This window comes from Coloeus monedula, assembly GCF_965178545.1.
Source record: "Coloeus monedula genome assembly, chromosome: 18".
Classification (NCBI taxonomy): domain Eukaryota; kingdom Metazoa; phylum Chordata; class Aves; order Passeriformes; family Corvidae; genus Coloeus; species Coloeus monedula.
Window position 1 is genome coordinate 13602733 of NC_138798.1, and position 21498 is coordinate 13624230.

Genomic DNA, 21498 nt, shown 5'->3' on the forward strand with positions numbered 1-21498 from the left:
GTGCAGGTGACACACCAGTTGAATTCCTGTCACCACAGGCCACGTGGGAAATCAGGTCACCCTCCACATCCCTCACCGGCTGCCTTCAGCCTCCCCAGAATTCCCGTGGGTATCCCACTGGCATCCCGCTGCCAAAAGAAACCCCGTCCCTCCCCCCTCAGTCCTGCCTAAAACAACAACAACCGGAAAAAATCCCCCAGCCCACCCGCGGCGCTGGGGACGAGCTCTGGTCAGGAGCTCCGGGGAATGTCCCGGGATTTTGCTGCCGGAGAGCGGATGAAAAGCATCCATCGCCGATCCCAGCGGGGCCGGAGGGCCGGGAACAGCCCCGGGGGTCGGGGCTCGCTGGGCTGAGCCGGTTTCGTCCGTGATTAATTATAAAATTGAGGTCAATGCAGCACATCCTTTATTCATTCCAGGCAGGACGGGATCAGGGATGGCAAACACCGGGCTCAGCCCCTCTGGGCACCCCAAACCCCTCTTCCCTCAAGGAGGGATGCAAAGAGCCCCAAGGGACCGGGGCCAGCGGGACCCCGGAGCCATCCCGATCCCGTGGGAGCTGCCGGAGGGATCCCAGCACCGCAGCCGTGCTTCCCAGTAATCCCGGCACCGCTAACTGCGGCAGCCGGGCTCCGAGCAGTTTTTCCCAAAGAAAAAAAAAAAGGCAAAGAAGCCTCAGCTCCCCTCCTAGCGCTGTGAATTTTTATTAAAACAGGAGAAAACAGTTATTCCTTCGGAGTACAACAGTCCAGGGAATGGGAAAGCGGCTGTGCCAGGCCACAGCCATCCGAACTGCAGCCACGTGCGGGGAATTGATCCCAGGGTTTAAATAAAAAGGGTTGGGATGGGATTTACTCCACGCCAAGCCCCGGGCTGAGCCTGCGGTGGGGCTGTGCGTCCGGGGAGGTTGTGGGAAGGAGGAACTGGGGGTCCTGAGGGGATGTGGGGGATCCCCAGGGCAGCACCGGCTCTGCTGGAGGGTAAATCGCAGCTGGAAGAGGATTCCACCCGAGCGGGGGACAGGATTTGGGACGGAGACAGGAACGGAAGGTCAGGGCATCCCTGTTCCCCCCGCGGGGGGGGGTCAGAGCAAAGGCACCCGCGATGGGACAGGCAGGAGCAGGCAGCCCCGGGCTCAGCCCGGGAAGGGGGCTGGGATGCCCTGGGATCCAGGGAAAGCCCAGCCCGGTGCCCCCGGACCCCCCAGCCTGAAGCTGCCCAGGTTTGTCACAGTTTGCAGGAACAAGAAGGTTTCATTTGGTTGGCACTAGCTGTTCTCCCGCTCCCTGTGCCCAGCAGCGAGGAGGAGGAGGAGGAGCCCTTCCTCCCACCTCCTCTCCCCAGGGAAGCAGCCAAGAATCCCCCCAGCCCCAGGTCCCTGGAACCCGCTCCCTGCTCCTCTCCCACCCCAGCGGGCGCTGGGAGAGCCGGCGCGACGCTCCTGATTTACAGCACTCCACTGGAACATGCTCGGGATCCTAATGGAGCTCCCGGCACCGCCGCACGCGCCGGGCTCCGGGAGCAGAGCAGGGCTCCAGGGCCGGCACACGGAATTCCAGGCTGGCACACAGCTCCGAGCCCACAGGAGAAGGCAATCCAGAGGGATGTCATCCCTGCCAGGGAACCCCTCGGGCACACTCCTCTGCTGGCTGCCAGAGTGGGAAGGCACGGCCACAGCCCCGACCCCCGGCTCCAGGGAAAAGCCTGGAGGGCCGAGCCTGGAAGCAAAGCTAGAAAAATAAGGAAAAAAGCTGGAAAACCCAGGAAAACAAAGTGTCAGGAGGAGGAGGATGAACAGATGCTGAGCTAGAGAGCATCACACAGTCCATGGGCAGCCGGCCCCGAGTCCATCGGTGTGCGGAGGCTGGAGCAGCTGGCTGGGTCCGGGGTGTTCCCTCTGGGAGCCCCCGGCTCCGGGACAGGCTCCGGCTGGGCGGGAGCCTTGGGAAGCAGCAGCGGTGTGGAGCAGTTGTCTCCTAGAGCTCCTCGAAGAAGGCCACGCGGGACTTGGTGCTCTGTAGAGTGAGCTGGAAGAGAGCAGAGCGGGATCAGGGGGCACCCTCCAACCTCGCAGGGGGCACCCGCCCCAGAGTCACCCCCAGGAGGGAGCTGCTGCCTCCTGTACCCCTCCGAAAGTACCAGGGAATGTGGAAGCCGGGGGGGTGCGGAAGCTGGGGGTCGTGCAGCCCCCACCACAGCAAGCACAGCCCAGGGAAAGCGGGGCAGAGACTCAGTCAAGGTCATGGGCATGGCTGAGGCTTCCAGGATGTGGGATACACGGCAGAGCAGATCCAAGGAGCCAGTCCAGGGGCCCCTGACAAGGAGGACATATGGGGGGTCTTGGGGAGCTGGAGGAGAAACACCTCCATGAGCTGAGGGAGAACCCACAACTCCAGCAGCCACCGGCACGTGTCCCCTCTGTCACCAAACGTCCTCTGTCCGTGCCCACATCCAACCCCATCCCAGCACATGTGATCCACGCAGCCACCCCGGGACCTCATCCCAGCCTTGCTCCATCCATCCCACTGGAGGACAGAGCCAGAGAGCCCTCTCTCCCAGGACTGTCCTTGCAGGCCCAGCAGGACTCAGAAACCCTTGGAAAGCTTTCCACAGCCATCCCAAAAATAACACCCCACAGAGTAGCCGTGAACCCGTTTGCTAACAGGCCAGAGGAGATAAAGGAAATCCTCAGTGGTGGGGAAGAAATCCCAGGATTTACAGACATCCCAATGGAGTGCACCGGGAGAAGTGCCACCTTCCCGGCAGCTGCTGGATCGCCAGGAGTTTGCCAAAGCAGCTGGCTAATTGCCAGGGCTCGGCTTCAGCTGGATTAAGCATGGTGCCTTCCGTCGGGAATGCCGGTTTTGCTGGAACAGGAATCCTGGGAACACCTTACAGTGAGTTAAGCCCCTCAACCAGGCTGTCAGGAGTTTTCCCCCTCCCTGCTTCTCCCCCATGGCTTTTCCTCAGTAATTCCTTCACAGCTCTAATGCCAGTCGGGAAAAAATCTGTATTGCAGGGGAAATTTCTGCAGGGCCTTAATAATCTTTCTTGGCAGCAGCTCCTGGGCCAGGGCTGGCTCTCCTCCTCCTCAGCATCCCCCTGGCTGCTCCAGTGTCCCCTCTGGAGCTGCATGGGAGGTGGGTGAGGTGGGACAGGGATTCTCTGAGCTACAGGCGGCGTTTTTCCTCTCTAAGGCTGGAGAGGGAAAAAAAAAAGGAGCAGAGAGCCCCAGGCTGCTGCCAGACCCACTGCTGGGGCCATCTGACAGGAAGCCCCATCCCTGGAAGTGTTCCAGTGTCTAAAGGGGTACGAAACAGTTGTAGAAGGACTTGGGACAAGGCATGGAGCAACAGGGTAAGGAGAAAGGGCAGGGCTGGATGGGATATTGGGAAGGAATTGTTCCCTGGGAGGGTGGGCAGGCCCTGGCACAGGGTGCCCAGAGAAGCTGTGGCTGCCCCTGGATCCCTGGCAGTGCCCAAGGCCAGGCTGGACACTGGGGCTTGGAGCAGCCTGGGACAGTGGGAGGTGTCCCTGCCATGGCAGGGGTGGGAATGGGATGGGTTTCAAGGACCCTTCCAATGCAAACCATTCCACAAATCCATGATCTACCTGCCATCCATCTCTTTCCCAAGGCTGTGCCTCTGAATCCAACCCTTCTGCGGCCTGGCTGGGGAACCAGAGCCGCCTCCCACCCTTCCCCAGCCCACAGGAGCTCATTCCTCACAGCACGGTGAGGCAGATGCCCCCAGGACCCCCGTGGCAAACCCAGCGCTCTGCTCAGAGCCGGCTGCAGCCGCTGACGGAGCACAGGGAAGATGTTTCCCTCAGGCTTATCAAGGAATCCGACTGTTTCAAGCCTGGCTCTCTGCCTGTAGCTACACACAGCTCTCCATTAACCCCCCACGTGTTTTTGGGGTCCTGGGGTACCCCGAGGGCAGCCTGAGCCCAAAGCTGTGCCTGTCTCAGCCCGGAGATTTGGGAAGCAGGCAGAGGCAGAGCTCTGGAGCATCCAGCACAGGCACAGAGAGGAAGGAGAGATGCAGCCCTGCTCCTTTGCTGGATGCTTTCATCCACAACATCCAAAGGCTCCTGGAGAGGCTCAGTGGTACTTTTTTTACCTACCCAGGGAATCTGAGGCACGGGAAGAGCAGCCATACAGGGAGTGGGAGCAAAGGTGGGACTTGAGGAGATGGGATCCCATGGAGAGGTGTGAGCACAGACTTCCCAAGAGGGCCGTGCCCTGTGGATCACTGGCTCCCAGCAGTGGCCAGATTTTGCCACCTGAAAGGCAAAGACCACAGGGATTCCCCCCGGGAGGGTGGGGAGGGGTTGGCACAGGGTGCTCAGAGCAGCTGTGGCTGCCCCTGGATCCCTGGCAGTGTCCAAGGCCAGGCTGGACATTGGGGCTTGGAGCAGCCTGGGACAGTGGGAGGTGTCCCTGCCCATGGCAGGGGGGGCACTGGATGGGCTCTAAGGACCCTTCCAGTGGGGACCAGGACCAGGATTGGGGCTGCCCAGCAGCTCCAGGCAGCTGCCTCCTCACACCCGACTGCAGCCAGGCACCAGAACTGAGGAAATCAGGGCTGCTCCTGACTGCACCCTGACTCTCCACCGCCTGTGCCAGGAGGGAAAACTCTCCCCCTCCCTTTTTCCTTCTTTTATGGTTGTTTCCCTCACTGTGGAGCGCAGGCAGGGCTATCCTTGCTCCCACTGGGAGCACCACACGGACCAGTCCCGAAGGATGTGCTGGGGGAAGATGGGAAGAGCCGGGGGGAGCTCCTGGGGCATCCTGACTCATCCCAGCCGGCGCTGTGGGAGCGGGTGGGCATGGGGAGCTCTCTGCAGGGAAATCCCACTCCTTCAACTGGTTTTCCTTCCTTTTCTGCACTGGGATATGAAATCAAAGAGGAGAGCACCACCCTGTGCTGGCCTCTCCATCGTCTGTGGGGGGGAAAGCCTCCAACACCTCCAAAAACTCTGCGCAGTCTCCGCATCCCCTTTTCCCGGCCAGGCGAGGAGAAATAAATATCCCTCCCCATAGCGTAAGGCTGCGCAGGGCGATTAAGAGGGAGTTACATCCTCGTCAGTGCGGAGAAAAGGGAAAAAAAATTGATTTACAAGCAGTATTATGATAATCTCCTTCCTGCAGGAGGGAGGGTGGGCTCCCGATGCTCTACCAGAGCCATCAGGAAAATTTAGAGGGAGAGAGAGGCAGCACAATTAAGCGGCCTGAGCTCCAATGAATCAAGATCTGAGGAAGGGAAGAGAGGGAAGAGTCCCACTCCCCGCATTCCTGGGCCAGGGCTCCTCCGAGCCTGCTGCTACCCAGGGCTGCTGGACTGATTCGATTTAGGAAACACAAACAACCCAAAGCAACCCAGTAAGTGCCTGGCAGGCACTGGCGGTTTGGAGCAGGTAACCCAATAACTGCAGGCACAGCACTGCAGGGGCCAGGCAAACCCAATCCAGGGGAACCCCCCGAGGCTCCTGCGAGCTCCCGGAGCTGGGGCCATCCCCACGCAGCAGACAGGGCAAGGGGATGCAATTCACACCAACCTGTCCCCAAGCCTCCCCCAGCAAGGAGAGGCTTAAATGTCTCATTTCCTTGCTGTCTATCCTGCAGCCTGGCCAGGCTAGAGCAGAGGGGGACCTGTGCCACCCTCACCCCGTGCGATGCCAGGATGTTTTCCTGTGGCTGGGAAGATCTACAGTCCTTGCTAATCATCACCCACTGCTCCACACACTAAGTCCTCTTTATTCCCCACTCGCTGCCCTGGTGCCTTTCTCCACCCCTGCCCACTCCCCAGTCCCACCGGCCAGGTGGACCTTTCCATTCCCAGCGTTACTTTTGAACCCAAACCCTATTTTCCTGTGATTCTTCCCCTTTCCCTCCCGCTCCTGTCTCACTCCCACGCTGCCGTTTATTCTCTCCCGAGCACAACTGTCCCCCAGCCCCCGATGCTTTGATGAGCCCGTTTGAAAGGAGAAGATGACGCTCCATGTGAAGGAAACGCTTTTCAAAGGCTGCCACAGAAATAGCTGATAGGCCTGACGTTTCCTACTTTCCTCTTGTTCCTTGTAAACAAGGAAAAGAGGCTGCTGTGTCCCAGTTTAACTGCCTGGGAGTTTCACTTCCCAGCTCCGAGGAGAAGCGGGAAGAAAATGAACCTGGAAGGGATGTGGCCTCTCACACGTGGGGGTGCGCAGGCAAGATCCACATGGGATGAGCCTCCACCTCCTCATGCACTTGGAAAATGTGTTCCCAGAGCTGCTCTGCTCACCAGGTATCTCCCAGCTCCCACCTGCACCCCAGCCAGATGCCAGGCTGAGTGAGAAGCTGGCAGCCTCACTCATCTTTTCCAACCTCACAGCTTCCAAGGGAATGGGAAACGCCGGTGCTGCTGCTCCTGGGAAGTCCCCTGCTGGTGGTATGCCTGTTCTGCCTTCCCTTTCCAGCTGGGATCGGGTTCTACAGCTCTGCAGGAGACTCAAGAGCACCTCATCCCTATCCCAGGATCCACAGGGAAGGATGGCAGCTCAGCCTGTGCTGTCCCACCCAGGCTCCCTCCTTTTGCCCCTCGCAGAGCATTCCTTGAGCTGGTCCTTTCCCTCTGCAGGACGAGGCACCAGGGGAACAACAACATCCTCCATCTCCTCACCAAACCACTGAAGCAAAACAGACCTATTCCAGGGAATCTGCAGTTCCAGGGGGGGAGAGGTGAGCAAAGGAGATGACAGGAACCCACAGGAATTGTGAAGTCCTTGAGGGACAGGTTTCAGTGATCCCCAGCACGCTGCTTGCCTGGTGCAGGTGGAAAACAGGGAAGGTGTCTGCCCCAGCGCCAGCCTCCCAAATTCCTTCCACCTGTGCAGATGATGAAGGAGCCTCCTGACATTTGGGGGTGGCACTTTCTGTCTGCATGACAAGACACTCAGGCAGCGGTGCCACCACCAGCCACCAGTGTCCTTACAAGGACAGACCACAGCCAAAAGGTGGCAGGAGGGAAGCCAAGGCTGCAGGAGTCCCCTTGGCTCTGCCTCACTCACCCTTCTGTGCTTTCAGCTGGGAACTGTTCAGTGCCTAAATCCAAAGGGGACCTTAAAACCCATCCAGTCCTGGCACTGCCACAGTCAGGGTCACCTTCCACTGTCCCAGGTTGCTCCAAGCCCCAATGTCCAGCCTGGCCTTGGACACTGCCAGGGATCCAGGGGCAGCCACAGCTGCTCTGGGCACCCTGTGCCAGGGCCTGCCCACCCTCCCAGGGGGAACAATTCCTTCCCAATATCCCATCCAGCCCTGCCCTCTGGCACTGGGAAGCCATTCCCTGTGTCCTGTCCCTCCATGCCTTGTCCCCAGTTCCTCTCCAGCTCTCCTGAAGCCCCTGTGGGCACTGGAAGGGGCTCTGAGGTCTCCCTGGAGCCTTCTCTTCTCCAGGTGAGCCCCCCCATCTTGGAGAGCATCTCAGAGCATCTCCACAACGAACATTATCCAAGTCAAAGGCAACACTGGATCCACATCCAGGATCAGAGCCAGGAGAGGAGCCAGCAGGATCTGCACAATCCCCATGGGCCCCAGAAGTGATCCCCTGGGATTGAGCTCAAGCCCTGGAGAAGCTGCTCTCAGCCACGTGAGAGCCTGGCAAGAGAGGCCAAGGCTGCCTGTGGAAGGACCAGAGGCTCAACGACAAAGCCGCTTGTCTGGGAACAGGCGCGGAGATTTGCTCCTTGCCTGGATACTTCAAAGGGCTTAAATCCCAGTAAATAAGCATGACTGTGCAAGAAGAAAGCAACTGGAATCAAAGACCTGATTGTGTTTTAGCAGCCTGTCCTGGGAGCTTTCCTGCAGTGGAGGAGATGAGGAAGAAGTGGGTTTTTCACCCTCTACCACAGCTTAAGTGACAAACCCTCCTGAATCGGAGCCAGCTGGAGCCACAGCACCAGCCCACGGTGGGGAGCTATGGAGAAGGGAGAGCAGCTTCCAGATGAGGTGTCTGTGCTGTGCCCACAGAGCTCATAAAAAGAGATTAGCATGTTAACCACGTAATTAAACATGAAAAACTTAGCAGGCGGCTTCAAAGGCAGGCACCAAACCCCAGAGGTCACACTGCAGTGCTTGCTGTGCAGCTGCTTTAATTATGGGGCTCCTCCCGGGCACTGGAGAGCTCCCAGCTGCTGGAAAAGTCTTCCCACAAACTGCCAGGGCTGAATTTCACCTCCCTGTGCTGCGGCCGCAAGTGGATTTCACCCCAAATTTACCTGCCGTGGAGCTCTTCAAGGCAGGTGCGATGGGATAATGGTTTTCATCCACAGCCAGTCTCTGTGGAGATGTCCAACACCTCCCTCAAGGTGGCCCAGACCTGCAGGGTCACCCCTTTCTGCCTCTTCCCCATGGAAGTGCTTAACAATGAGAGCAGCCTGTTTTGGGGAACATCCACAGCTCCCCAGAGCTGGCACAAACCCTGAACTCCAGGGACTTACAGCCCCTGGAATGGCTGGTGCAGTGAAGGACAGCACAGACTTGTGCTGACTGCTCCTGGGTAAAACATCCTCCTGCCTCTGCTCCTGAGCTCCAGAGGTGCTGGGGAATTGCTCTCTCTTTTCCAGCAGCTCTGCCACCTGTGAGTGCCACCATCCCAGCACTTCCCTGAGTGCCACCGACTCCAAGCTCCCAAAATCCCGCGGCTGTGCAAGAACCTCGCCCCAAGGAAGAGCAGGAAAGCTCCCCCAAACTCATCCTCCCAAAGGAGGGAGTGGATGCTCAGCACACACACAGCCTGAGGATCGAGGGCAAATCCTTGAAGGAAAGCAGGCTCTGGGAAGAAGAGTCATGGCATTAACAGAGCAGGACCCCCCCGGGCGGGAGGAGGTGAGGCACAGACAGAGGCAGTGCAGGGAGAAGGACAACTCCTGTCCCCAGGTGTGCCAGTGACCTTCCCCTGGCCCAAGAGCCACCTGCAGACACCAGCTGTCCTCAATCCTCTCCTTTACCTTCCCGGGACGCTTCTCAAACAGGCAGAGCATCCTCGTGCTGCTCCGCTCCGAGATGGAGCTGTGCATTTTTAGCCTGTTTTGACAGTGTTGGCAGCAGTTGATGGGGTTTGGCTGTTTGTTTGGGGTATTTTTTTCCCTACATCCTGAATTTCTTTCTGCAGCAAACAAGGGGGGAAGGTGCTGGTTTACTTCATTAAAGGAATCTTCAAAGGCTGCCCTGCACCTCCGATAGATTCCCAACCACCGGTGCAAAAAACAGGCGTGCTGAATTATTTAAGTGCCTCTACCTGCACTCCCCCTCTGAGGTTGCCAACTCAACTTCTGCCAAGAAAGGCGCTTCCCAGCATGGAGGATCAGGTGTAGGAACAAATGCAGAGAGGTGGGAGCGCTCCCAAGGGAGGGAGAGCCGGGCTGGAAGGGTGACCGCGGGCAGCCGGTCCCGCCGGAGCGCAGGCAAGCTCATGCACGGGTTAGTGCCACAGCCAGATCCCAGCACCCCCACGCAGAGTACCTTGGAATAAGGTATAACCTACTTGGAATGCTCAAATGCAGATAGGTCTTCTGCCCTGGGCTTGAGGCTAAACCAGCAAAATAAAATGAACAACAACAAATAATAATAATAACCCCCGTGTGTGATACAAGGGCAGGGGATTTGTGGGATCTTAGGGCTTGCCTGGAGCAATCAGCAGCTTCCAGGTGAGGCAGAGGGTTGGTGCCATTGAAGTATTGCTGGACTGATATCCCATTCCCAGTGCCCTGTGTTTTGCTTGCCTTCACCACGGCAAAGACAAAAGCCCTGCTGACCTCCCCGAGCAGAGCAGGCTGTAATTTCCCTCTGATGTCCCCACTAATAGTTTGTTACTTGGGAACCTTTGCTCCCTGCTACGATGCAGCAGCCGGGCAGCCTCGGCTCACTCCGGAAGGGAGGGGATGGGACAAGAGTCCAGCTTCAAAGGGAGGCAGAGTGACAGCACCATGACAAGCCCTGACAAACATGGAAATGATGGCCCAGGCACCCTCTTTAAGGGAGACAAATGGGACCATCAGCTCTCTATGAACTCCTCTCTGTCAGAAGTGAAAATTTAGCAGTTTCTGTTTAAACCAAGGACTTGGAACACAGAGACAAATCCTACCAAAACCTACTGGGAGCAGAAACGCCTCCAGATTCTACAGTGACAAAAGGGGCTGTGAAGATTTTTATTTTCTCTGCTCTGGTGTGACAGGAACCTGAATAGCTCCGGGCCAGCATGGGGAAACCGCCAAGTGAGCCCCGCTAGATCCATTTTCCTGCCCCAATTCAGTGATCACAAACTCCCAGCCACGAAAGTCGGTAAGAACTGATATTTCCAAATCCTTTCAGAAGTAACTCTTGGCTGGGAGTAGTAAAGAGAGCAGGATTTGTTTTTCAAGCCTGGAGTTGTTACCACAGCCCGCATCCTGTGCCGTACGGATTTGCGAATCCTTCCCGAGGACAGCTGCTAGCAGAAAGCCAGCCAGGAAAAAGCCTTGGCAGGGGAAAAAGCCTTTGCAGGTGAGTGGGGCTGACACCACATCCCACCAAATCCATCGTGGATGTGCCCCCAGCCCCTCATTACAGAGCCCAGCACTGAGCCAAAGGAAAAAGACGGGATGTAGAAATAAAGAGGTTTTGTTATGAGCTTTCAGGTGACCCCTGGGTCAGCAGACCCAGGCAGCCTGAATTTTTGGTTGAAGTTCCTCATGTCAGCCTCATTTCTGGAGGCAGGTGGCTCCAGGGAGCAGAGGTCTCACACCCCTGGCCAGCAAAGGCTTTGCTGTTAGTGACTGAAGCTGCACTACAGGTTTCTCTAGAGAGATTAAAAGAGAGGAAGAGCTTTTGGCTTTTTCCACTGAGAGCTCCTAAGTCAGGAGTATTTCTGCCCTCATTATTCACCAGACCAGCTCAGTGCTCGAAGGGAATGGCTGCAATAGGCAGGGAGGGCTTTTCTTGTTCTCTAGGGATGCAGATCCCTTCCAACAACATCCCTGTACAGCTTTGAAGGTTCAGCAAGACCTTCAGCCCTGGAGACCTTCACATCCCACCCCACAGCACTGGAGAGACCAGGCTGGGTCAGGACACCAGGAGCACCAGAAGCTGGAATTCTCTGTTCAAAGCTAAGCTGCTGGGGAAGAAAACCTAGATCCAACAATTTGATTATCAAAAGCAGGGTGATTTTAGGGCTCTTTTTCAAGGGTTTCATCAGGGGAGATACAAACTGGGGCCCTCTGATACCTTTTTAATAGTGTTGTGCTTGCTGTTGCCCCGGCTGGAGTTCTCGTTGTGCAAAATATCCAGAGCTGTCTCTCTCTCCTTGAGCTTCAGTGCCTCGATTTCTGTCTTCAGCTCGTTGAGCTGCTCCTGCAGGTGCTTGCTCTTCTCCATGTACTCCACCCTAACACACACACACACAAAACAGCCCCAGGTCAGCACTGACCAGCTGCACGTGGTGATGTGACACCCGATAACAGAATTATAACAGAAACAGCTTTTCTTCATTATTTTTAGCGTGTGGAACTGATACTATCAGTTTATAGCACACAGTGAGCTACTCAGAGCAATTATTTGTTCCTTATTAAAGAGGACCCAGACAGCCAAGCCAGCAATAAAAGTGTAAGTGACATTATTATACAAAATGAAACCTGAGCTGGTATTTTAAGTCTCCCAATTTGCAAGTGAAGCTGACACAGGTTTACACCACACAGTGGTTTAAGCAGCTACTCAGGACAGCTCTACACCCCTGCACCCCTTCCCAAACCTGCTCCACAACCCAAATCCACGAATCTTCCCATGAGGAAGGACCCTGATGTGCTGACTTGTTGTGTTTTAGAGGGATTTAGCTTGTAAAATGTGTGGGAGCAAGCGCTGTCCCCAAAATATCAGGTATCTTGTAGACACACAGCATCCCTGGCAGAGAGAAAGTCTCCCAAAAAAAAAAAAAAGCAAGGAAGGGGGAAAAACCCAATCCCCAACTCCAGCCATTCCCAAGACTCGTCCTGAACTGCCTTCCACAATGAAAAATCACACCGTGAGTTTTGTACCTGTGATTAACCCCCTGAGCCAGGTCAGAGGGCCAGCAGGGTAATAGGAACCCTTTCCAGTGCCAAAATTTGTAGAGAGGTTTGTCCCAGCACCAGAGGAAAGAGAACAGCCCCAGAGAAGACAGGAAAAGCATCCTATTGCTCTCAGCACTTGGCAGAGGCAGCTCTCCCTGCTCAGGAGAGCAGCATGACCTAGTTAGCAACCTGGCTACAGAACCAGGAATTATCCTGTTATTTTCAGCTTCTTTTTCCTTCTGGCTTTGGGAAAAGTTCTGAGAAGTTCTTAATCTCCTGTCTCTAGGTCTGTGATTTCACACACGGGAGAGGGCACTGAGAAGAGGCAAACTGAAGCACCCTCTGAGAGGGATCCAGGGGTGTGGCATTCCAGCCTCGGGAAGTGTTGGCCAGATCAGGATGACAGAGGCATTGTGGCTTTGATCTACGACCCAATCGATGAACAAAGCACATCATTACTACCAAGATTAAAATCTGACCTGCTTTGATTTCCGCTCAATTGGTAATTTCCAAGGCTACACTTACACCCTCAGGAAAACACAAGATCAAAGCTCATAATCACATCCAAACTTGCCGGGGAACACTTTTTATAGGGGAACTGAACGTGACACAAATTCCAAGGAGAAGGGGTTAAAGCCCTAGTGCAGGACCTTAACACACAGATGCAAACCCTCAAGCTCAGGGCTCCAGCACTCAGCCTCCTGTTAACTCTTTCCACCACCGTGGGCAATTCCAGCCTGAACAGGAGCCAGGATTCCACAGGGAGAGGAACTGCCTGGAGCTGGGCCCTGAGCTCACCTGTGAGCAGGTGGCAGGGACAGGTCTGTGACACCAGGTCCCCACCACGGAAATGCTCAGCCAGGACAAGCACAGAATTGCTCAGGTTGGAAAAGCCCCCTGAGAACATCGAGTCCAACCATTCCCCAGCACTGCCAGGGCCACCACTGGCCCCGTCCCCCAGTGCCACATCCACGTGGCTGTTAAATCCCCCCCAGGGATGGGGACTCCAGCACTGCCCTGGGCAGCTGTGCCAGGGCTGGACAGCCCTGCCCATGAAGAAATGTTCCCAATATCCAACCTGAACCTCCCCAGCCCAGCCTGAGGCCGTTCCCTCTCCTCCTGTCCCTGTTCCCTGCCAGCAGAGCCCGACCCCCCCGGCTGCCCCCTCCTGTCAGGGACTTGTGCAGAGCCACAAGGTCCCCCCAAGCCTCCTTTGCTCCAGGCTGAGCCCCTTTCCCAGCTCCCTCAGCCGCTCCTGGGGCTCCAGCCCCTTCCCAGCTCCCTTCCCTTCCCTGGACACACTCCAGCCCCTCCAGGTCTCTCTTGTCAGGAGGGTCCCAGAGCTGCCCCAGCACTGGAGGTGCCCCAGCAGTGCCAGCACAGGGGACGGGCCCTGCCCTGCTCCTGCTGCCACCCCAGGGCTGCCACAGCCCAGGTGCCCTCGGCCTTCTTGGCCACACCTGGCTCATGTCCAGCACAAATCCCAGCCCATCCTGGACTGGATGCGTGCCACGTACTTCTCCTTCTCGATTTCCATGGACAGCCTCTTCATGTCTGTATCCTTGAAGTCAAAGGAGAGGCTCTCGCTGATGAGGTTGAAGCTTGGCAGGTCAGTGGGCAGTGCTGTGGTACTCGAGTTCATGGACTGCTGAAGAGAGAGCACAAATTAATCACTCTGGGCCACATGAGTGTCACTACAGCGAACGTTCTGCAGTGCTGATGTAAAATCAGAGCAACACTCGAGCCCACAGTCCCAAACACCAGATCAGCCTGGAGATCCCCTTACTCCATTCCCAATTTGCTCCTCAGTTCGAAGCCATTGCTCCTCCAGGACTCTTTGCAGCACTAAAGAGGAGACAAAACACCACCTGCCTTCAAAATCTATTGACAAAGCTTGGTAAAATCAAGGGTTTATCACTGCTATGTCACTTTTAAGCTGGACAGAAGCTGCCTCTTGGGGAGTCATCTGTCAGCTATTTAACATCCAGTCAGGTTTATAAAGTTCAAGCTGTGAACAGGGACAATGTAAGACCCCGTGCAGACACAGAGAGACAGGAGAGTCCTGCACTCCACAGCTCCCCAAAGCCTGAGCAAAGACCAATGTGACCTCAAGGATGCCATTCCAGCAAGGTCCACAGAGATGTACTGACACATTTTTATCTCCTCAGTAATTTACAGTTCCAAAGGTATAAAAACTTCTAGATTCAGCTGGAAATGCTGAGATAACACAGCAAATCACTCCTGGAACACCTGAGCAAGGATTTGGGACTTTCTTCCTCCTGCAAAATGCTTTGATATCCCTCAGTGACACACACTGCCAGGCCCTCAGATTTTATGTTCTCCAAATAAATGACCCTTCTTCCTCTCAGTCAAAAATTCTGTCACACCTCTAACAAATGGGCTCATTAGGAGGAGAGGAAGAGCCTGATGGAGTCATGGCTCTGCTCCTGCAGCACGTTGGATGAGGTGGCAAACAGGGCACACGTCAAGGGTGGCACAGCGGCATCAGATGGGGCTGAGTCACAACTGCTGCCAGCCTGCTTAGCCCTGCTCTGGGGTATGAGAAACCCAGCCCAGCATCCAAAAGATCCCCCACCTCCCTCCTGGATGCTCCTTCTTGCTTTAAGGGATTCCTGTAAGGAAAATGATGTGCCCAAACCTGGAATGGCACTGCTGGGTACCCGCCCTAACAAACGAGAGTTTGAGCTTCAGCTGGTTCTTCCTTTCCCTCATTTCTCCTATTTGGGGTACTCCAGGCACTGTTTTCAGTTAGCTCCACTTCAGCAAGACCTGCAAGCACTGGGGTGACAGATTTACTCAGCACAATAACCTGCCTGTTCGCTCACCACCAGCCTGGAATTCACAAACAGCCAGGGCTCCTTCCCAGCTCGGACAAATCTGAGAGGGACAACATTTCATCGAGCGGCGGAGGTGGAACACAAACACCTCGTACAAGCATAAACAAGGTGGTGCCTCAAACTGCACTTGGCCTGGCTGGAGCCTTCCAGGTGAGTTAAGACCCACATGACAAGGAAACCCAGCTCCTTTCTCCCCCTTTGCTGCCAGCACGGAACAAAGGCACATTAATTCTGGAGCAGGCGCTGGAAGGGACAGCTCAGTACCTAAATTCCAGTCTCGAAGGAAAGGGGACAGGTCTGCCAAAGCACTTAACTGATTTAAATACTTGCATCCCATTGACATTCAAGTCCCTTCCCTGTAAGGCACACAGGTGTTCCCAAAGCCCTTCCCACGTGAGGTTCTCCCGTCCCTGCAGCGCAGGGGAGCCAGGAGCATCCGAGCCAGCCTGCTGGCCTTCAAACAACCTTTAGCTTGTTTTTTTTCAGCACAAGCTTTGTTGGGTTTTGTTTTTAAAAACTCCCAACAGCAGCAGTAACAGTAGAGCAGGAGTTTCACTTGCTGCAGCCATTAAGGCCTGAGCCAATTCATCAGGGTTGCTACAGCCACTTCCTTCTCTTCCCTTGGCACAGCTCTGCCACGGAGCAAGGAAAAAATTGGTGGAAAAGCCAGGGAGCAACAGAAGTGAGAAAGAGTATGGAAAAAGCAAAGAGTGAGCAGGTTCAGGGCTCTCAAAGGCACAGGCTTGATATGTGGAGCAAAGCATTTAACAGAATCATGGAATGGGTTGGGTGGGAAAGGATCTTAAAGCTCATCCCATCCCACTCCTGCCATGGGCAGGGACACCTTCCACTATCCCAGGGTGCTTCAAGCCTCGTCCAGCCTGGCCTTGGACACTGCCAGGGATCCAGGGGCAGCCACAGCTTCTCTGGGAATTCCACCCCAGCCCCTCCCCACCCTCCCAGGGAACAATTTCTTCCCAATATCCCATCCAGCTCTGCCGTCTGGCAGTGGGAAGCCATTCCCTGGGTCCTGTCCCTCCATGCCCTTGTCCCAAGTCCCTCTCCAGCTCTCCTGAAGCCCCTTTAAGCACTTCAGGAAGGGGCTCTGAGGTCTCCCTGGAGCCTTCTCCTCTCCAGATGAGCACCCCCAGCTCTCCCAGCCTGGCTCCAGAGCAGAGGGAGCCCTTGGAGCAGCTCCGTGGCCTCCTCTGGACTGGCTCCAGCAGCTCCAGGTCCTTCCTCTGCTGGTACCTCGGATCTGGAGGCAGCTCTGCAGGTGGGGTCTCACCAGAGTGGGGCAGAATTCCTGCTGCAGATTCCCTGCCATTTGCACCAATCCCGGGCAGGTGTTGCAGCAGGTGCTGTTACTTCTAATGCGTAGGCACAGGGTGATAAAAGGGACAGGGAGCTTTTTCCATATGTGTTTCCTCACCAGGAACAAACTGCAAAGGCAAACACCACGCTGGCAGCGGTCACCCCTCTGATCCCTCTGGAATACAGAGCGAGACGGAGAATCCGGAGGGAGCACAGAGCAGGTCAGGAGGTTCCCCCCGCAGGGAAAGCTCCTCCGGTGCTGCCACTGCCTTTACTCTGCTGCTCAAAAATTTGGGCAAGCCCAAACCAGCTACTTAGAGCTCCCACAGGATCAGAGAGGAGGTGATTGCCTTTAGCTGGCACCTGAAGGGCACCGAGGGAGGCAAAGAGCCATCGCCAAGTCCATAAGGAATGAATTGTTCTCCAAGCCCTGACGGCCTGAGACTCAGATCCACGTCTCACTTCTCATGCATCACCTACCAGTGACATCATAAAAACAGCCTGGGCTTCAAGGACTAAAAAGACACTGAAACAAGCTTTAAAGAACCAGGACTGGAGACTGGAAAGTTGAAAAATGTATCTATTTAACTGTTTATTTTGCCTTTACTGCAGCACAGAGTTAGGTTAGGGATTGGACTCGATCTTTTAAGGGTCTTTTCCAACCTAAATGATTCTACATCCATCCGTTCCCTCCTTCCTCTCCTGCTCTTGGGAAGTCCTGCTTAGCTCCCAGTGTCAGGGGAAGACACAGCACAAGTCTGGGACCGTGGAAAAGAACAAGCCCAATGTTACACCCTCATTCAGGAAGAGAAAAGTCGGAATCCCGCACCATTCATCACAGCTGCCTTTTACCTCAGGGACATGAGTCTCCCAAAACCAGCTTTCAAAACAGTGTCCCTCCACGTGCTGGCAATCCAGGGAAGTGTAACAGAGGAAGGAAGAGCCCAGCAAGGTGTTTTCACCTGGATACAGACATGCTGGCCACACCAGCCTCCTCCTGACCTTGGAAAACAACAGCCATGGAGTCTGTGCAGCACGGCCCTCATCCTAGGGCAGGGAGAGGGGCAGGAGGAGCAGCTGCATGAGGGGACCCTGCCACCAAAATGGGGAGGGAAAGAAGCATTTCCCTTCCCACCAGGCACTGGCAGCCATGCCCAGAAGGCCAGGGCTCTCCAGGGAAGGCAGAGGACACAGCCCCATGTGTCTGGAAGTGGCAGCTCTGCCTCCAGGCAGATGCAGCTGGTGGAGCAATCCCACAGCATTCCCACTAAGAGGCTCTAACTCCACAGGAGCAGAGAGCAGAGCCACGCAGCTGCTCCCTGCACTGGGATTTCGGCACAAGGGCTTCAAGCTGAGGCTCTGCTGGTTTCACTAAGGATGGACATGGCAACACGAGGGAACACGGATGTGGAAGTGCTGCCCAAATTCCACACTGGGCTGTGTAGCCATGCAGCAGGGCTCCAATGAGGACATCACTCCCTGTGCACAAGTTAAACCCAGAATTAAGGAGCTGCTGCACCTGAGAATTCCAGTGACTTGTAAAAGAAGGAGCACCCCAAAGCTGGGCTTTATCCAGCACTCACTGACTGAGTGTCCCAAAGCTGAGAGCACCTGATTATTTTCCATCACTGTTATTTTTAACAGCTTCCAAATATTCTTGCAGGGAACTCCAGGGAATGGGGATGCAAAGTTGCTTCTTCTCAACCCCTCCCCAATCTGCTCCTCTAAAGTTTCCAAAGGAGGGGGGAAGGATCCTGCAGGTACAAATACAAGCCTCGGTGCTGGCGTCTGTAACTCCCACATCAAACCTATTCCTGATGCTCTTCCCCTTCCCTATGGCCAGGAAGGAACGCTGGCAGGTGTGAGCTGCAGGGATGGGGGCACCTAACGGGGTTTGCAGGCACAATTAGGGAAGCAGAGGAAAAGAGCTGCCAGACAAGTCAGAGCAATGGTCATTTAGTCTGGCATTTCGGTGCCTGGCAGGAACCGGGACCAGATGCTTCAGAGGAAGGTGTGAAATCCTCTTAATGGACAATTATGGAATAATCTCCCTTCAAGTTAAGTTTTTTTCCAGCACATAAAAGTCCAGTTTATGCCCAAAGAATGAATTTACAGGTTCTGAAGAGTGTTTATCCCACCTAACAAGAATAAGGACATACTTAACCCTATTTTAAAGGTTATTGCTGAGCTGCTGCACTCCACACATGCTGGCAAAGTGGGGCTCTGACGCGGCTGCTAAATTGGTTTAAAATTTGCTGCTTTAATTTCCCCAGCAGCTCCTTTGCTCTCATAGCAAGAGGTGGGTGGGAAAAAAAAAAAAAGAGCATAGTGAAGTTCTGCTGGATGAGATGCAGGGATGAAAAGGGCAAGCACTGCTCAGGATTCCTGAGCAGCCACGAGACAGCTCAGCCCCCTCCGTGGCTGGGACGGAGAAGGAGGCTCCTCCAGGCTACAGAGGAGGGCATGGAACTGGGAACTACAACACAGATCTCTCTTACTGTGTAGGAAGACTTGCTGGTGATCTCCAAGAGCTTCTGCTTTGCTCTGCGCTCTGACTCACGAGCCTCCTGCAGGTCCTGCTTGAGCTGATCAGCCTCCTTTGCCCTGCAAAGACCAAGAGCAAACAGCAAATGTCAGACTGGAGCCAGGAGGAACGAGAGGATGGAGAAGCAGGATGTCAGCGTAGGTGTGGAATAGGCAGGGAGAGATGGAGAAGGGCTGTGCTCATCCGAGCAGAAGGGCTGACACCCAGCAGGCTCTCACACGGAAAGGAGTAATCAGCTGGAAGGAAACAAGGCTGATCTTTTACTTGCTCACTGCCACATTCACCGTGGGACCTGGGCTCGGGTGTCAGGAGGGTGGAAACACCAGTTTTAACAAGGAGCAAAGTCTCTGTTCAAGGCTGACCTGGAACAGAACTCAGGGCTGGAAAGGAGAACTGAACAACTGCAAGATAAGTAGAGGAATAAGGAGGGAATAGGGAATGTAGATCTACCATCCAGAGGAAGAACAACCTCCAAGTGTTATTAATGTTGTTAAATACTTTGGGGAATGCAGGGGAGGGATGGCAGAAAGCACCCAAAAGCAGAGCTGGCTTTTGGAGAGGGAAACCAGCTGGGCCCAAGGGCTATTTGCTGTTGGACACATGTGGGAAAGCTGAGGGAGGATAACTCAGAGGGATAACTTGAAGGGGGTGGGAAGCAAAGCAGAGGCAGCTGCAAGGTTGTACCCTCTGACCTCCTCTCCGACTCCTCAGCCATTTTCAGTGCCAACATCTCTGCCTCCAGCACCTTCTGCTCCATCAGCCGCTTCTCCTCCTCGGTCCGGATGGCCGTGGCCTTGATGCGCTGCATCTCCTGCTCGGCCTCGGCCGCCTTCTGAGCCAGCAGCTTGGCCTCCTCCTCCGTGATCTGCGCCTTCTCTGCCAGCAAATCCGCCGTCTCCTCCGACCTCATCTGACAATTCCAGGACACGAAGCCATTAAGCACAGCCAATGTCTCCTCAAATGTGCCCACAGCCCCCGGAGCAGGGCCCGGAGCTGCTCGCTCCGACACGCTCCATAGAATCCCTCCCTTCTGTGAAAGCCTGCAGCCGTCTGCTGCCGAGGCCGGGATGTGCCCAGGCTCCGTCCCAAATCATCCTCTTTGTGCTCCTCCCAAGCAGCCCAGCAGGATGAAATAGCTCCATCCAGCCTGCTGCTCACTGGCCACTGGCAGCAGTTTGGGAGCAGCCTTAGGGCAGTCGTAGTGCGCTTCCAAAAATGCTTCCGCAGTGGAAAGAGTGAGGAGCAGCTGCAGGACTGGGGAAACAGCCTCCCAGGGACCTACCAGAGCCTCGTTGGCCATCGTTGCCTCCTCCTTCAGCTGCATCAGCCTCCTCTCCAGCTCATCCCTGGTCCTCTCAGCCTCTTCTCTCATCTGCTTCTCTCGTGCCAGGCGCTGCCGTTCCATCTGGGAAAAAGGGATTGGGGAAAGCGAGGAGAAAAACACACATGAGGAAGGTTTTCCATGGATGAGAAAGTGCCAGAGTTGGGGTCAGAGCACCGCTGCCTCCTCTCTGCGTAGTGACAATGGGAACGTCCCTGGACTGGGGTGACCTGATCAAAGAACAGAATCATGGAATCACTCAGGTTGGAAAAGACCTCCAAGATCATCAAGTCCGATTGTTCTCCCAGCACAGCCAAGGGCACCCCTAAACCGTGTCTCCAAGTGCCACATCCACACATGTTTTTAACCCTTCCAGGGATGGTGATTCCACCACTGCCCTGGGCAACCTGTTTGAAGCTCCCTTGAAAAGTGCCATTGCTGAGGCAATTCCCATCCTCTGCTCAGGCTGTCACTCACAGCATGGCCACAGAAGCTGCCTGCAGGTGGTGATGTCCCCAGACAGTGCCCTCCTAGGCTGAGTCACAGGGCAGAACAGGACAAGTGGGTCCCAAGATCTCCAGTTTAATTCTCTGGAGTGTCTTACAGCAGGACTGGGTTTAAGGACAGTCCGAGGGCATCACCCAAACACCACAGCACGTGGCAGGAGGCTGAAGGACAGAGATAGCTGCTCCTTTTGATCAGATATCCAACCCAGCATCCTGGAACCTTCACTTCCATTCATTTAGAGGGAGGTCACACAGAGTGCAACCACTTCTGGCAATTCCTGGATACAAGAAACCCTCTCCATTTGCAGGGAACAGCAATGCTTCTCCAGGAGGGGAAGATCCAAGCCACCAGGATCTGGCAGCTCTTCCCAGAAGATGCTGGCAGGGTTGCTGTGCCCAGGGATGGCCCCTCCACTAGCCAAGAGCCCAAGGGAGCCATTGGGCTAATTAACACACTGAGTTTAATCCCTCCATCCCACAGGGATGGGGCATTATAAATATCCACGCTGCAGCCAGGACAGGAGACCTGCTGGGTTTAATAAGGGAAGGAAGTGAGACAAGGCACATTTCTCTGCTCCTTGGACACCAGCTGTGCTCTGAAAGCGGGACGCCCACTGTTCCAACCGCTCTGCTTCCTTCTATTAAAGGTTCCCCTCATTAATTATCATTATGATCTGCATCCCGCTCAGGACTTCCATTAACAAGAATTCCTGATCTAAAAGGGTTTTCTGAAACCAGTTAACAACTGTGGATGCTGGGGAGGGAGGAGGGAGCAGGGCAGGAGCCTGACCTTTCCCACGGAGCCCAAGTGCTCTGGATTTGGGAGTTCACATGAAGCCATAAGCTGCTGCTCCCTCCCAGTGCCCTCTCCCTCCCAGTGCCCTCACC

The 21498-nt window shown here is 55.3% G+C and overlaps 1 protein-coding gene across 6 annotated transcripts in view; it reads right to left on the minus strand.

The window, feature by feature from the left end:
* Window positions 1-644: 644 nt before the first annotated feature.
* The window catches only part of NF2 (NF2, moesin-ezrin-radixin like (MERLIN) tumor suppressor), a 47010-nt gene continuing 26156 nt past the window's right edge, over window positions 645-21498 (minus strand). The window contains exons 11-17 of one of the 6 annotated variants that reach the window (XM_082293103.1): window positions 20066-20188; window positions 19476-19693; window positions 18737-18842; window positions 13584-13714; window positions 11246-11405; window positions 9528-9572; window positions 645-2027 (exon numbers count right to left, since the gene is read on the minus strand). In XM_082293103.1, the coding sequence (XP_082149229.1) occupies window positions 9537-9572; window positions 11246-11405; window positions 13584-13714; window positions 18737-18842; window positions 19476-19693; window positions 20066-20188 (774 nt within the window). In that variant the 3' untranslated portion in view covers window positions 645-2027; window positions 9528-9536. Of the gene's footprint in view, window positions 2028-9527; window positions 9573-11245; window positions 11406-13583; window positions 13715-16918; window positions 16997-17090; window positions 17241-18736; window positions 18843-19475; window positions 19694-20065; window positions 20189-21498 lie in introns of those variants that run through there. The other 5 variants (XM_082293104.1, XM_082293101.1, XM_082293102.1 and 2 more) reach the window with 5 other exon arrangements.